General features: G+C 47.2%; 1 protein-coding gene and 1 long non-coding RNA gene across 8 annotated transcripts in view; one reads left to right on the plus strand and one right to left on the minus strand.

Moving 5' to 3' along the window:
* Window positions 1-37: 37 nt before the first annotated feature.
* On the plus strand, window positions 38-10,876 carry LOC135977091 (uncharacterized). Of its 2 annotated transcripts, none has more exons than XR_010594445.1 (2): window positions 38-1,975; window positions 7,168-10,876. It is a non-coding gene; the product is annotated as an uncharacterized LOC135977091 (long non-coding RNA). The 2 variants fall into 2 exon arrangements; XR_010594446.1 differs by lacking the exon at window positions 38-1,975 and adding an exon at window positions 1,982-4,189.
* A 555-nt stretch (window positions 10,877-11,431) lies between these two features.
* Window positions 11,432-17,308, minus strand: part of LOC101946298 (CD209 antigen-like protein C) — a 47,620-nt gene continuing 41,743 nt past the window's right edge. For all 6 annotated transcript variants that reach the window (XM_065576129.1, XM_065576133.1, XM_065576131.1 and 3 more), the window contains 5 exons: window positions 17,011-17,100; window positions 15,737-15,850; window positions 14,808-14,959; window positions 13,150-13,259; window positions 11,432-11,932 (listed from right to left, as the gene is read on the minus strand). In XM_065576129.1, the coding sequence (XP_065432201.1) occupies window positions 11,800-11,932; window positions 13,150-13,259; window positions 14,808-14,959; window positions 15,737-15,850; window positions 17,011-17,100 (599 nt within the window). In that variant the 3' untranslated portion in view covers window positions 11,432-11,799. The remainder of the gene's footprint in view (window positions 11,933-13,149; window positions 13,260-14,807; window positions 14,960-15,736; window positions 15,851-17,010; window positions 17,101-17,308) is intronic.

The raw sequence follows: 17,308 nt of genomic DNA on the forward strand, positions 1-17,308 counted from the left end.
GTGTCTAAGGTACATTACCCGGTTTAGGCCTATGTGACACTTTTTGGCCTTAATGGTTAATCCTGCCTCCCTTATGCACTGGAAGACAGATCGGAGGTGTTCCAGGTGTTCTGCCCGAGAATCTGAGAATATAGCCACATCATCTAGGTAGGTGACTGCAAATTCCCCAAATACAGCCAGAAGGTTACCTACCAGTCTCTGGAAGGTGGCGGGTGCATTTTGCAGTCCGAAAGGCAGCACATTAAATTCATACAACCCTACATGGGTGATGAAGGCTGACCTTTCCTTGGCGGGGTCATCTAGCGGTACTTGCCAGTACCTCTTAGTTAAGTCTAAGGTGGAGATGAACTGGGCACATCCCAGTTTTTCCAATAGCTCATCTGTGTGTGGCATTGGATAGTTCTCTGGGTGAGTTACAGCATTTAGCTTATGGTAGTCCACACAAAAGTGGATTTCCCTGTCTGGTTGGGAACCAGAACCACTGAAGAGGCCCGTGGACTCTCAGAGGGGAGGATTACACCCATCGGTAATATGTCCTTGATCTCCCTTTCTATTCCGGTTTTGGATGGAGGAGCTATCTGGTAGGGTTGGGCTCTAATTGGGCGAGCATCACTTGTGTCAATGGTGTGGTATATCCGTTCTGTCCCTCCTGGGTTGGCTGAAAACATTGTCACAAAGGTGATGCACAGCTCCTGGATTTGCTGTTACTACTTATGCCCAAGGGTGATGGAAAGGCTCACTTCTTCTATGCCACCGTTGCTTTTTCCTTCATAGTAGACTTCAGGCCACTCAGGATCCTCTCTCTCCTGGGCTGTAAAATGGAGAACCTTGATTTCTCGGGAATAAAAGGGCTTTAGAGAAATAACAGGGTATACTTTAGGTTTTCGCAAAAAGAACAGGAGTACTTGTGGCACCTTAGAGACTAACAAATTTCGTGGGCTACAGCCCACTTCTTCGGATGTAGGATTTTTTCAAGCCAGGGTTAGAAGAAGTGAAGAAGGGGATGGAAATGTCAATCAATACTGCTGTGGTAATGAATAATCATTTTAAGGAGTGAGGTGTTAAAGCAAATACTTCTAACATATACAGCATATAAGCCCCCTCATATATCACATCTGATCATTTATCAGCCACATAGTAATCACAACATATATTCATTTATGTATATCCATATATTCATGTTATTTATAAAATTTAGATTTTTTTTTCTCATCAAAGCCCCAAGTGTGGACTAACAAATACCGGCAAAGGCACAAGCACAGACCCCACAACTCAGTCGAGGTCCCGGCACTAACATTTCCAGGCCCACCATAAGGGACTAAAAATAATTGGATAATAAAATTTGTCTATCAGTCATACGAGGGAATGTGCAGACTAAGGGACAGATAGGGCATGAGTGTATGGATGGTAAAATAAAGCAACCACATGTGGAAGCAGAGAAAAGAACTGACAGAAGGGAACTGCAATGCATGACAGTTCGTTAGCAAGAGTCAGGCTTCGTTAGCAAGAGTCAGGCTAACTGTAACCCTGATAACGCGAGATTTATAGAAGCGAGGACCATGTAAGGCGGGTGAGAAAGAACTGTGTAATAAGTCATTATGACCTGGTATGTATAGATAAGGTGTAGAAGACCTTGTGTAGATAAGGTATAGAAAATATTGTATATTGGCAAGAGTCAAAACAATTTAGAAATGAGATATCAAGGAGACAAAATGCAGCTGTCCCTCACTATTTCTGTGAATGAAAGGTATAAATGCTTGCTGTAATTAGTTACCAGAGAGAGATCTGCTTAGCTTTCTCCTCTGCACAATTGTGAGAGTTAATAAAGCATCTGACTTGCTGTACCTAAACAAAAGAGTGAGAATTCAGTTTTTCTCCGACAATTTGGGGGCTCATCCGGGATGGCAACGCCCACTGAGGCACCGGCAGCTGCTATGGATCGTTCCCCTTCGAACCCCATGGCGCCACAATAGAGGTAAGAGACCTTTTGAAATCTCTATTGGGGTGTCGGAGGAGGACTGTCCGTGGGGCCGTCTGCCCCTGTTGGGCTCACGCCATCCAAACTTATTGACTGTGCAGCAAGGTCAGATGCAGAGCGGCGTAGTAGGGGAATTGTTTGCCGCCCCCTGTATGCATATGCGAGGTGCATAGGTATGCACCGGTGTTGAGGGGTTGTTACCGACTCGAGTGATGCATCGAGGTACTTGGGAATAGTACATGGAATAAGGCCTTGGTGTGTGTGTGGTGTGTGTGTGTGTGCACAGTGTGAATTGAGTGTTACCGGAAGACGCCCAGAGTACTCTGCGAAGTCTTTTGGCTCGTGACCAGAACTACTCTAACGCAAGCCCGGTAACTAGAGGATCTTTTAGGGGATCCGACCCATGGTAGGTTGACTCGGCCTGGCATCGTCCAGCGAGGAGGCTACCTGGGTCTAGGAGTGTGTGAACCCATCTTCCCTCCCCTTTTCCTCTCCGTGTGAGCCACTGACAGTCTGATCATCTCACTGGATGCAACAGAGTAAGCGGCGCCGTCTCTCTGAGATTAGCCGACGCTCTTTGCTGAAGGGAGGTGTAGGAGGGTCATGGCTATCCTCGTTAGTCTCTCCTGTGTGAATACCCTGTAGGGAGATCCTTAGTTTATAAGCCGCTAGTGCGGACAGGGCATCCTTCCCCCTTTGAGTGTGTGATTGGAAAATGGGTGGGGGACAGTCTAAGCAATCCCTTTCACCCCCTAAGGGTACCCCAGCTTATTTCATGTACGTACATTATGGTCCGACAACCTGCAGGTATTTAGATCATTGGAATCTTTACACGCGTGCAAATCCATCTAAACAATGCCCACTAGAAGGTACCTTCGATTTAGATAAACTTAAATACCTCAGAGAAACCCTGGCTTCCCCAAAAGCCTCTGAAACGCAGTGGGAGCAATTTGTCTGTTGGTGGGAGGAAGCAACAAAGAGACTCCACGAGTCTCGGGTGCGGAGTCTAAAGGACTCCCAGGAAAAATTAAAAGCCCAAGTACAACATTTACAGCTTAAATGTAAGGCATCCGGCTGTCTTCCCCCTAGAGTGATTCCTTCTGCTCCTCTGTATCCTCTTCCCCCTCGAGCAATTCCTTCTGCTCCCCTTTATCCCCAATTAGTTAGGGCTGAGAGTGAGGAGGAAACTGCTGAGGAAATTGTAGATTTCTTCAGTAACGTTCAGCAGCAGCAGCCCGGGCCGCCTCCTCCCCCTGCACTGCCTGAGTCTGCTAACGAACCTCGCCCGGCAGTGCCAGCTTCACCACCGCATGTATCAGCTGCACACATTGTTCTTTCTTCTCCTAGGAGAGAATCCTCCTCTTCACCACAAAGGGGTGATTCGGATCTTCCCAGTAGCTCCCCCGACTCTGGTCCTTCTGAGGAGGCTACCCTTTACTTTACTAGAAGCCTAGCCCAGACACTCCAGGATCCTTTAAGAGAACTGCCCGGGACTGCAGGACAGTTGGTTACAGTGCATGCCCCGTGGTCACAAGGAGAGCTGAGAACCTTGGTGAAGGAATTTCCTAATGTTAGGGAGGAGCCAGAAAAATTTAGAGACGAGCTCCGGACGGTGGTTCAGTGTTATAATCCATCTTGGGCAGACATTAATCAACTCTTGCGGATGGTTATGCCAGCCGAAGTTCGACAACGGCTTACCAGACAGGCAGCCTGGCCAGGGGCCGACCCTGGAATTGACCGTGATTTAAGAGAGGCTAGGGAACGTCTCATAAATGCTGTGACGGAAGTCTGCCCTAAGAAGACAGATTGGACAAAGATTACCTACTGTAAACAGAATAAAGGAGAGTCCTCTGCTGATTATCTGGATAGACTCACTAAGGTTTTTGAACAATATTCGGGAATCACTCAGCCAGCTGAAAATGCCAGAGAGGCCGTAGGGGCTGCTTTCGTTCAGGGACTCTTACCAAAGGTTCAGCAGCAGTTAAGAACTATCTGTATTGGCTGGCAAACGAAACCCCTTTCTGAACTGGTGACAGTCGCCAATCATTGTGCAGCTTGCCTAGAGCAGAAGAAAGAGAATACTGAAACAAAACGTTTGGCCTTGCAGTTAAAAACTTATCAAAACCAGGGCCGTGGGGGAATGAAAGGAGGACGAGGACGAGGTCGTGGGCGAGGAAGAGGGAAAGGTCTCCCGGATCCTGCCCAGTCCAGGTACACTGCATGCTACATTTGTGGCCAAGAGGGATACTGGAAAAATGCGTGCCCAGCCCGATTATCTCAGAACCCTCCACCTCCTTTCCCAAATCCTGAAGCGTCTACTTTTACCCCACAAACTACCTCTTACTAGGACAGCCTGAGGGAACGTAACTGCATCATGAATCCTTTAATTCCCATTAATCAAGAAGGTCCCTATGTAAATTGTGAAATTGCAGGACAATCTGTTACTTGTCTTGTGGATACTGGAGCTAGTAGATCTGCTTTAAGATCCGCGGAGTTTCCCTCTGTTCCTTTGACAACTTTGTCTGTAAATGCCGTTGGCATTTCAAATCAACCTGTTTCGCATCCTGTCACAAAACCCCTTGCGGTTTCACTAGGGCCCCTGGCTAACAAGCATGCATTCTTGCTCAGCCCCTCCTCTCCTGTGAATCTGCTGGGAAGGGATCTTTTGTGTAAATTAGGTTGTACTATCTATTGCACACCAGATGGCGTATTCTTACAGGTTCCTAATGAGAATACCAATCTAGTGTTGGCTACACTCCACATAGAGAAGCCAGCTAAATTACCAACAACTCGTAGCCCTGACCTTGTGCATTTGTTATCACAAGTTCCTCCTCATCTCTGGTCTCCGCATGCCAATGAAGTGGGACAGATTCTGACCGCCGAACCGGTTAAGATTTTTGTTGATCCTTCTAAAGCTTTGCCAAGGGTTCCCCAATACCCTCTGCGTCCTGAGGCAGAGGAAGGGATAGCCCCAGTAATGGAGTCTTTATTACAGCAGGGTATTAGTGTTGCCACCACCAGTTCTTGTAATACTCCTATCTGTCCTGTAAAGAAGCCAGGAAAGAACACCTATCGGTTTGTTCAAGATCTCTGCGCGATTAATGCTGTTGTTTTGCCTTATTTTCCTGTGGTTCCAAATCCAGCTACAATTCTGTCTTGTATTCCCCCTTCAGCCACCCACTTTACTGTTGTGGACCTTTGTTCAGCTTTCTTTTCTATCCCCATTCACCCTGAGAGTCCGTATCTGTTTGCCTTTACCTATAAAGGACGCCAGTACACCTGGACTCGGTTACCCCAAGGGTCTACTGAGTCCCCATCCTTGTTTTCCAAGATCCTGAAGAAGGATCTGGACGATGTGGTTTTTCCAGGTAAATCAGTGCTTATACAGTATGGGGATGATCTCTTGCTGGCATCCCTTTCTTTTGAATCTTGTAAAGCTGATACTTTGAGTCTCTTGACTGCTTTAGCTGCTAAGGGTCACAAGGCATCCCAGGAAAAACTACAGCTGTGTCAGCCCAGGGTTCATTACCTTGGTCATGATATTTCCCCTGGCACTCGTCCTTTATCAGATTCTCGGATTTCAGCTATTCTTAATATGCCTAGGCCTGGTACTGTTTCTCAAATGCGTACTTTTCTTGGCATGACTGGGTACTGCAGACAGTGGATTTTAGGCTATGCAACAATGATTAAACCTTTACAGGAGCTGACTAAGTCAGGTACCCCTGAGCCTCTTCCCTGGTCTCCAGAAGCTGAACGAGCTTTTGTTGCTATTAAGCAAAGTCTGTCCAGTGCACCGGCCCTGGGACTTCCTGATTATGCTAAACCCTTCACTCTTTTCTGTCATGAGCGTAATGGGTTTGCTTTGGCTGTATTAACGCAAAAGCACGGAGATAAACACCGTCCCATTGCTTATTACAGTACTGCCCTAGACGCTGTGGCAGCTGGATTTCCCCCTTGCCTGTGAGCTGTGGCTGCAGCGGCCCTTGCTGTTCAAGTATCTGAATCTATTGTCTTAGGATCTCCTTTGATTGTTGCTGTCCCTCACGCTGTGGCTGCTCTCTTGTTAAAATCTAAGACACAGCATTTATCCACTTCTCGTCTTACAAAATACGAGCTTGTCTTGTTGTCTTCGTCTCATATTACTTTGGCTCGTTGCCCTGTTCTAAATCCTGCCTCCTTGTTGCCTGGGCCAGAAGACTGAGACCCACATGACTGTGTGTCTGTGACATCGGTTCTCTCCCATCCAAGAGATGATTTGCTAGATGTGCCTTTGCAAAATCCTGATCTTATTTACTTTGTGGATGGTTCGTGCTTGCGAGATTCTAAGGGTCAATTGGTTGCTGGTTATGCTGTGTGCTCTGCTTTTCTTCCTTCTGTGTTTTCTGCTCAAGTGGCCGAACTTGTGGCTTTAACTCGAGCCTGCATTCTAGCTCAGGATCAAGCAGTTACAATCTATACAGACTCTCGTTATGCTTTTGGAGTGGTACATGATTATGGGTTGCTCTGGAAGTATAGAGGTTTCCTTACATCCACTGGTTCTCCTATTAAGAACAGTCTGTATGTCTCTGCTCTTTTAGATGCCCTTGTATTGCCCAAAGCTATCGCTGTTGTTAAAGGCACAGCTCACCAGACCCCTCATGATGAAGTTACCCGTGGAAATGCTTTGGCAGACTCTGCAGCCAAAGCCGCGGCCCTTTCTGCACCTCAGGGTGAATATACATGTGCTTTGATTGAGCAGCCTCCACTAGCCTCCCTTGAGGATCTGGCCAAGATCCAGGAAGCAGCACCAGCAGCTGAGAACCGTTTTTGGAGTGCTAATGGCTGGATTCTACACCCTGACCATCTTTGGCGTGCCCCAGCTGGTCACCTGGTTGCCCCGAAGATGCTAATGCCCTATCTTGCTCGTGTATACCACGGAATGGCTCACGTGAGCAAAGGGGCGATGGTTGCTGCGGTGAACCGAGATTGGTGTGCGTTCGGGTTCCCAGTCATTGCACATCACTACTGTCAACCAGGTGTGATTTGTCAGCAGCACAACATTGGTAAAGCTGTTCAAGTTAGGCAGGCAGCTCCCCCTCCCCCTTGGGGATCTTTTGTAAATATTCAGATTGATTTTATTCAACTGTCTAAATGTTGTGGCTATGAATATGTATTGGTTTTAGTGGATGTATTTTCAAATTGGGTTGAAGCTTTTCCCTGCAGGAAAGCAGATGCCAGGACTGTTGTGAAACTTCTGCTTCAAGATTTTGTACCGCGATTTGGCATCCCTGTGAGTCTCAACAGTGACCGTGGAACTCATTTGACTGGACAGATTGTAAAGGAGTTATGTGCAGCTTTGTAGATCCAACACAACCTTCCCTGCCCCCACCGTCCGCAGTCTGCCAGGGCAGTGGAACGCCAGAATGGAATTCTGAAAAATAAACTGGCCAAGATTGTGCTGAAACAAACTTGAAGTGGCCCGACGCCCTTCCGCTGGCACTAATGAGTATGAGAGCCACTCCCAATCGAAAGACTGGACTCAGCCCTCTGAGATTTTGACAGGGCGCCCGATGCGACTACCAACTGCGCCCCCACTGACCCTAGCTCAGATGGACATTCATTTAATGGATGACACAAGGCTTAAGTATTGTCAGGCACTAATGAAATGTGTTAAGTCTTTTTATACAGGTGAAAGACGCACTACCCAAGGATCCTGTGCAGCCCTGCCACTCACTGGAACCAGGAGACTGGGTCTACATAAAGGTCCATCAGTGAAAGACTGCCCTGGCTCCACGCTGGAAGGGCCCTTTCCAAGTCCTGTTAACCACCAACACCGTTGTGAAGTGCCAAGGACTGCCTGCCTGGACCCATGCTTCTCACTGCAAAAAGACCCCTCCACCTTGGGAGGACTCTCCGACTGATGATAAGCCTATTTCTCCTGCTAGCTCTGCTGTGCCTCCTGGACAGCAGGGAAGGAGGACAAGGTGAAGTGCTAGTAACCTCTCCCTTGTCCACTGACAGATCTACAACGCCTTTGAATTCTTTTACAGGAATCGCACCAGTACAGGGTGAAGTGCTAGTAACCTCTCCCCTGCACTATGGTGAATCACAACTGCTTTTGAAGAAAAGAAGAAACACTCGCTCTGCTGAAACCACCAAAGTCCAGAAATTCCTGACTACAAAAGACATTAAGAACTGGCCCTGGTGAAAGAAACGGAGCATTGTTTATTGGCAAGGAGGGAACTGTGGGGACCGTTCCTGGGAATGCGGGGTCCAGTGGTGGGGTGGATTTTTTCCAGGATCAGGGCTTTGTGCTTATGGACAGGTACCTTCAGGATGCACTGCCCTCCCTAATTGGCTTTCAGATGATGAATATCAAAAACGCCTTGCCACTACAAAAACTACACCCACCACTAGTCCCTTGACCCTTGCCACCACCACTGTAACTTATCCAGATACAAACAGTACTATACATTCCAATGAAACTCATTGGCCAAGGCTTTCACATCTCAGTGATTTACTGAAATTTTGTTCAGAGAAATTATTCTTTAAAGTTCAGGATAATGTATATGAGCAAACAATTGAATGGAAAACAAATGGATCAGTAGAAATAAAAGTACATGATATCACTACTAGTGAACCCCAAGAATTAATAACTGCAATTGATGGGTTCTATAGTGAAGTAGATATGATGGCTGTTCCTGGAATTTGTACTGTGTTAAATAAGAAAGGCCCTTATTGTTATTTGGTCACCCAACTAGTGAATAATCAAACAAATACCCAAAGAGTTTGTTCTGCCACTGGAAATTTTACCTGCATAGAACTTATTCCGGTGACTAATAATGTGACTTGTACCTTATTGCAATACACCCCCTCTTATACCATTAATGTTAATGCCTCCCAGAAATACATAAAGGTATTTGACCAACAGATGTGGTATAGTACTACACCAAAGAGAGATGTAGTAGGATATCGGTGGACTGTGATTAACACTACACTAGGGACGGTTAAATTTTCATTGCCCTTCTCCAGTTTCCAGATTACCTCTACATACCCGAACTGCTCACAGGGGCCTGCCATTAGATTAGCACAACAGAGGGCCTGGGTTATTTCCTCTAGAAAGAAGAGAGACTTGACCGGATCCCTGTGGGATGGGGCCAATAGTGCAGCAGCAGTTTGGAATATTTTTAAGAACCAGGAACATGATGAGAAATTGGGCCAACTAGAGAAGGCCATTGGCCTTGTTTCTGGAGCACAACTAACCCAGGTACAGGCTGGAGTTGGTGAGTTACATGTTATTTCCACCCTTAGTTCTATGACCCAGAAGTTGCTGACAGAGATGGTATTGAATATCACTGAGGCTGGGAAGGCATTGCAGTGGGATCTAGCATGCTCAGAAGATTCAGGATTTCCTGAATGACCAGCTAATGGCCATTCGGAATGATCTAGAGCATCAGGCTTGGCCCACTGCCCTTACAGACACGTCAGTACCATCTGATCCGTGGCCATGGAGACATACTTGGAAACTTTCTGGGTGGAAGTGTGGACGTTCTCAGTGCTCCTTCCAAGCATATGGACCGGTTCAGGGGGTGTGGGCTCCCACATACCGTATCCTGCCGGGTCCATGGGGAGGATGCATGTGGGATTGGGTAATTCACCGAGACATCTGGGAAATTAGACCACCTGGTATGCCCAATCGATTTTTAGTCAGTGCTCCTAGGATTACACCTGACATTTGGATGGGGTTAGGTAGCCTATGGACATTTTGGCCATTAGAACCCCCACAGCTTCAGTAAACTGAAGCCAGGAGAAGTTGTCACTGTTTATGACTACGTTTGCTGGGAGGGTAGGGGACAAGGAACTACCCTGACAGGACACTTACTTTTTCAAGCTAATGATAGCTGTGTGTATGTTAATGACACCATATCGCAAGACATACATTTTAATCTCACTACCACTGCAGGCAATCATATCATTTACTGGCCTGCAGATAGAGTTTTCCAAGTAGCCCTTAGGTTCCAGATACCCTTTAATTGGACTAGTTTAGTACCTGGTAGATTTCAGAATTTGTTTTCATTGTTACCAGAGATTCAGGAAATCTCTGAAGTACAAGGGCAAATTCACATGCTTCAAAATATATATCCAGTTGAAAAGTATGCCTTTCAGACAGCTTATAGAGTATCCACTTTATGTACTAAGTATGATGTATTGTGTTTTATGACTACGACTATACAACAACCCCATCATAGTATTGCTATGGGAATGTTATTACTTGTATTGCTATTAGTTAGCTTAGGATTATGTTATTGTAAGAGACGTAATAATAGTAATACCTTTCATGTTCATGCTAATCATGCATTGTCATTACATCCAATCAGAACCCCTAAGATTGAAGCATCTGATGTAGAATCTGAAGTCCAGGACTTAATGCAAATAGAGATTTGAGAATGTTTGTTGTACTAGTAGTACAAAAGGGGGGGTTGTGGAAGCAGAGAAAAGAACTGACGGAAGGGAACTGCAATGCATGACAGTTCGTTAGCAAGAGTCAGGCTTCGTTAGCAAGAGTCAGGCTAACTGTAACCCTGATAACCCTGATAACGCGAGATTTATAGAAGCGAGGACTGTGTAAGGCGGGTGAGAAAGAACTGTGTAATAAGTCATTATGACCTGGTATGTATAGATAAGGTGTAGAAGACCTTGTGTAGATAAGGTATAGAAAACATTGTATGTTGGCAAGAGTCAAAACAATTTAGAAATGAGATATCAAGGAGGCAAAATGCAGCTGTCCCTCACTATTTCTGTGAATGAAAGGTATAAATGCTTGCTGTAATTAGTTACCAGAGAGAGATCTGCTTAGCTCCCTCCTCTGCACAATTGTGAGAGTTAATAAAGCATCTGACTTGCTGTACCTAAACAAAAGAGTGAGAACTCAGTTTTTCTCCGACACACATAATAATGTTTAGACCACTAGGTTATCTTTAGTCCATGCATTATGATTTCCTGGGATGATGGGTAAACATCCTCCCCATAAAAAGACAAAAACTGGGGGAAGGTAACATGATGAGGTCCTGAAACATAAGTCCTTGTATCAGAGGCCTGGTACGAGGCCTAAGGCCTGAGCTAAAATAATGGTCAAGACTTTGCTGATATAAAACAAAGTTAAGCTGTGAGCCAGAGACAGGAACAGCTCACAGAATCTGGCATGAAGTGGGCTGATGCTGTAAAAACACGCATACCTAAAAGGTACTGGGCACAAGTGATGTAAAGATGTGCCAGGATGGTACCAGAAAACTCCAGTATGGATCAGACGGTCCAATGCCAGTCAGCTTCTCCACCTCTGCTTTCCATGATCCTGTCCCATAGCTCCACTGGCTGCAATAGCCGCCCAGCGTGTAGAGCAGTGATACTCGGACCTCGGTGGCTCAGGAGTCAAATTAGCCATCACCGTTACGCAAAAAAACCACAGTAGGTGAATTCATTGACTATAGTACTATTCATATTGAAACAGTGTGATGGGAAATATTTAGTTTCATATCTATATATAGTATTCTCACAACAAATAAGTTAGTAGCTTAGTGCAAGTTGATAACTCAATGGGTTAATAACATAGTAAAAGCATCCAGATTGGTTAATAACTTAGATCTGCTAATAATTAAATCACAGTGTTTTAATAGCGCGTGCTGCAAAGAACTGCAGGAGACACATTGAAGAGCTTCTTGCAGGTCGCGAGTGGCAGTCTGAGAATCACTGATTTAGACAGATGAGCTGCTAAGCTGTCCCACGAGGGGCAGGCTGTGTGACACCCCCCCCCCCCCGTCCCTGTTGTGGATTCAGGGACTCAGCTAGCACTGCCGTTCACAGATCCAGTGCTCCGTCACGGAGCAGATGGCATCGTTCCACTTCCCGTCAAAGCGGAGGCTGCCACAGTCCTCCCCTTGCTGCCCAACATCGTTGGGTTCTCCGGGCCCCCAGAACCTGAAAAACAAACCGAAGCCCCTTGGAATTAGAGGTGGGTATGGACGTTCTAAAAGGGAGGTGGGGGAACCAATAACTTTGGATGGAAGGACCCTGGTGGATGCCAGCTGCTTCACACAGCTCTAGCTGCCTTTCAATGTCACCATCCAAACAGCAGGGGTTGGCAGGCCAGGTGGTGCAGTAGGTGGGTAAGAGGAAGATGGGTGGATGGAAGAAGGCAGAGGATGGGTGGCTGCTCATCACAGCACAGAGGGCAGTCAGGGCACAAAGAGACCTATGCTTGACTGTGCCTGCACTGCAGAAACATGGTTTGAATGGCTGTGCTCTTAGAGCAACTCCCACTGGTGGGTGCTGTGTATCCCAGCACCCCTGCAAATGCTCCACTTGCTCCTGGCTTCCATAGGCTGCCCCTGCTGGCAATCATCTCCCATCACATTCCCAGTGCGGCTGTGGGTCTTAGTAACAGAACAGAGTCCACATGAGTACAGTGTCTCTGGTTCGAAAACTTCCTCCATGCAGGTGGTGTGAAATGAGCCAGCTCCTAGGGGACAGGTCTCCAGTGCCCGTTGGCGGCGGTGATGTGACTGGTCTGATAGTTTTAGCAGAGAGAGTCAAGGTGGGCATGGACTGATCTGCCTACTCACTCCTTGAGGTAGTAACTAGAGGTCAGGACCATGGCAGGTTGGTGCTAGCCACTGAATAGGGGGAAGCTGGCCCAGCCACTGCTCAAGCCAGAGCTGTTCTCAGTTTGGACGACATCAGTTTCCAGTGCATTTTACAGGTGAGGAAACTGAGGCACAGAGCAGGAAGAGATGTGCCTCACAGTCGGCCAGCAGAGCACACTCATGGGACTACAACCCAGGAGTGCTGCCTCCTTGCCCAGTGGACAGGGCCATGTTGCTGTTCTCCCCAGCCCCGTTCCTTAGCAGGACATTCAGAATGCCCCATGGTCAAGCAGCTTTCTGCTCCCCAGGAACATCCCAGGATCTGCCCCGGCTCTGTGCTGACCCTGGATGACATTAGCATGGAGGCAGTAGCAGACTCATAACCTTCTTTACGTGGCTTAACAAATAAAGGGGATCAGAGACCCCTCTAGTATCAATTGCATTGGTATCAATGCTCCATCTGGCTCTTTAGCAGGACAGCAGATAAAGCAGAAACAGCTGATTGTAAGGGACAGTTCTCTCTCCAAAGAGGCCAAACAAAGAGGGACTTGCCTGACAGACAGGGGGCTGCCGTCCAGCCAGCGCCACTCCCCTTCCTTCGCTGAGTCGCTGAGGCCCAGCCAGTACACATGGGGATGAGTGATGTGGTTTGACAAAAACGTCTATGTGGGAAAACAGGTGAAGGAGACAATCGTGATCCCAAGCAGAAGTTAAGGGGGGAGATGAGGGGGTTTCATGGGGCCCGTGTTTTGTGGCCAGCAGAGTCTGTCGCTGTACATTGTCACTCCTCCCCCTGTTTTTCCAAACCTTGACATTAAGTCTGGCCACCCTACATTTCCCAAGATGCACCAGGCATTCCATTGGATGCTTCACTTTCTCTCTTCAAGAGGAGTGACCATTGTGCATCATGGGAGATGTAGTCTGACCTCTAAAGAATGGGGGCCTGAGGCATCCAAACTACAGCTCCCATGAGGCACTGCAGCAGCATTTCCAAATTGAAATGTTTCGATTTTCAATCCAATAATTGCAATATATAAATGTTTGCCCCCCAAAATGAAATTTTCCACAGGAAAAAAAAAAAGTCATTTTCTGACCACTGGTATTTCATCTCTGCCCTTTGTCCTGCAAATTTCCCCTTTAGAATAGGAGTGAACACTGGCCTGTTTGGGGCAGGGACTTTCTTTTTGTAACGTGTGTACAGCACCTAGATAAAACAGGGCTCTGATTGGTACTTCTACGTGCTACCACAGTGCAAATAAGTGATAATAATAAGGCTGAATATTACACGGCTGTTCCCTGAGGGCTGCAGATAATTTTCAATCCTTCTACAGCTGCTGAAGGTCTGCCTCTGGGGACTGTGAAATCCATGGCCATAGGTCTCCTCCAGGCAGGGGGACCAAGGAATCATCTTACAGTCCCTGTTAAGTCCCATTCTGCACCCTGGTTACTGGGGGAGCCTTAAATCCAGAACTGAAGACGGGATAGCGAAATACACACGCTATGAGCTGTAGTGCACGTGAGTCAGATTTAGGTTCTGGTGACTCCAGATTCACACCAGTACCTTGCCCACCTCTGCACTACATGGGCATCCTCCCAGCACCAACTAGTCTCCCAAAGTCCTGTTCCCAGCAGGCACCGGGCTCAATGTAAAACTTAAAGTGGAGTCTCCCTCAGGGCAGGATTCCTTCTGCAAAGTCCCAAAGAGGAATCAGGAGTGGGGTCTTCCACAGGATATCAGAAGGCCTTTCCTAGTGTAGAAGTGACCTCCTGTGGAAAGCATTTTACCTCTGGGTCAGCAGCTGAAATCCTGCCTAGGTCAGTAGCAATCAAATATAATTTTTAGGATCCCCATGAAACTCTGTGATTTGGATTCACACGGGATTAGAACCGCCCCCAACACACACATGAATTTTGATTCCCATCAAACCATCCACATCTGACTCTGAGATTTCTGTTCACAAAGCTCACGCAACATTTTTCAAATGACTGTAAGTATCCAGGTCCCCTCAATGTCCCTTGAACAGCAAGCTACACCCAAAGATATTGCTAAATTCCCAGAGAACTTGGGACAGACTGTGATCTTAGGTTCGCTGGGGTAACTCTAGAGTAACTCCAGATTCACCCTGGTGTAACAGCACAGAATCTGGCCCCTTGAGCTTAATTCCTCCATTCTGCATGATACACAATAGGAATCTGAGTGGCTGGCTTACCTGTTCCTCTTCGGTGTTAACGATAACCAGGCCAGACCCTTCATTGGTACAGAACTGCTTAGCATCCTGCCAGGATTTAGCTGATGTTGAAAAGAAGTAGCAACTTTTCTCAAAACGCTGCCAGCCAGGTGGACATATCATGCAGGTGAATTCTGTGAGAAGTCAAAATTTTGGGACAAGCCTGGATTAGAGAGTGAAAATGCAGTCCAAGTGCTCCCAAGCAGTTAAAGAAATTCTAGCCTTTATTCAGTATTTGGACTTATTAATAAATTTCACGAAGAAATTTCCCCGCACCCTCCTGAAAAGTTTGCTAAATAGATTGTTGCAAATATTCATCCATTTAATATTCATTCATAGATTTATATTCATCCTCTGTGGAGTTGCCACAGCTCCCCCCCCAAAAAATTTCACAGCCTGCAAAGAACGACATAGCATGTCTTCAATACGGCTGACATGCTTAGAAAGAGAATTTGCAAGCTGATGTACCACAGCACCATCTGGTGGCTTCTGCTATACAGTATTGTATCCATCTCATGTTAGGCTTCATTATGTATTTAGCCAACTAGGGCCAAGATTATCAGCTGGGTCTGTTTCCATTAGATGGGGGGCAGCTATTAGGGAATGGCCTATGGGTCCCTGAGTCTCTGGCTGGTTCTACACCAACTCTGGTGCCCAAGGCATAGAACCAATGAGAGAATTGGGGCCAGACAGGAGGGTGGCATTGGAGACATCTGTGGTGGCTCTACAGCCACTGGGGACTCCCAGCTGGGGAGATGTGGTCAGTTTAAGTGCAGAGGGAGCTGCACAGGCCATAGGCCTATTGGGATCATGGCAGTCGAATGTGTTGTTCCCTGTTGGCTTTCACTGACTCTAGGCTTTTGAGGTTAATGCTGTCACAGGCGTCACAGCCCTGCCCGGTGCCTCTTTACCTTTGAGGTTCTGTAATTCGGCCTGCACCCTGCTCAAGACCTCCTGGAGTCTGTCACGGTCCCTTCTCACCTCAGCCAGCTCCTTCGACATACTGTGCGTTAGGTTCCTTATCTCTGTCAGGGCAGGCAGGGGGTAGAAAAATGCCAACGGAATCAACAGGTTGATATTTCTGGCCTGGCTCAGACTTTCCTTCACAGCAGCTGGAAATTTCTATGTGTCCATCCATTCGCAAACACACTCTCTGTCTGCATTCACAGCCTTCGACCTATCCATTCTCGGATACTGGAGTTGACTATTGTATTACCTAAGCACCTCTGCTAGCCTTGGTTCGTTGATTTTCCTTCAAGCCAACTGTTTAATTCAGTGAGGGAATTTTTACTTCAATAGGCTCACAATCACATAGCCCACACTCCAGTTCTGCATCACGGGGCTCTTCTATGGAGGTCTAATTCCACAGTCACGGCACTGACACCAGCAGAACGAAGATGAGAATCCAGCTCATGTTTGCATTGGATGGGCCTCATACCAGAAAGGCTGAGCATTCCCAAATTCCTTCTGCAGGCCATTGAAGCTAAGAGCTCTCAGCAGCGCTGAGTGGACTAGAGCCCCCACCCAACCACCCCCTATACCCGGCCCCCACTCCCATGTATCTACCGGGTACTGAGACCACGATTCAGCAATGCGCCTATACACAAAGCTGTTTTCATTTGCAGACTCCTGAACTTTAGAATGGAGGTGCAGACCCCTTTGGAAATTTTAGATATCATCGGTGTACCCCACCCGGGTGCACTGCTCTGAGCACGTGTCATCCCACACAGTCATCAGGAGCATAGAGTTGTTTGACAGCTGCTATCGTGGGTAACAACTTGGGGATTGAACTGGGGCCCTCCAGGGCTAACAGCAAGAACTACTTCAGCATGAGAGAAAGCTGTTGAACCATCTCCGAGAGCAGCACAGAGGCGTTACCTGTCACACTGCTCACCAATGGGTTACACATGCCTAAGTGCCTTTGCTGGATCAGGGTCTGAGATCTCCTGCAGCATGAACTGGGCTCAGGATAAAACCTGGGGAGGCCCATGGGAGCAGGATGGAGCGGATCCCAAACTAAAACGGGATTATCCATGTAGGGCTCCCTGCTCCATACTTCCCCTTTCTTATCCTCCTTCTCGCCTTCCATTTCAGCTTGCCCTCCTCAGGGGAAGATCAGACCTGGGAGTCCCTGTACAAGGAAGTAGCAGTGATCAGGTAAAGGAAGGAAAAGAATGTTTCTCACCTATGGCATCCTGGAGATGTGATGGGTCTTTCACGTGATCTGCTTGGATCTCCTCGATCCCCAGCCTAACCCCAGCCAGCTCCTTGGACACTGCAGACAACAGGGGACAGAAAAGAACTGCTGTACATGGGCGCCTCAAAGGGAGAGACCCCACCCGTGGGCAACCCCCATGATTTTATTGCACGTCTTGTGACATTTGATATGTTTCTTCAAGCCTCAGCTCCTGGATTTATGCAGTTAGGAGAGAGGCTCAGCTTTCATTAAAAAATTATTAATTTCTACCCTTCGTGGGAGCAGA

The sequence above is a fragment of the Chrysemys picta genome, chromosome 22 (genome assembly GCF_011386835.1).
Source record: "Chrysemys picta bellii isolate R12L10 chromosome 22, ASM1138683v2, whole genome shotgun sequence".
NCBI lineage: Eukaryota > Metazoa > Chordata > Testudines > Emydidae > Chrysemys > Chrysemys picta.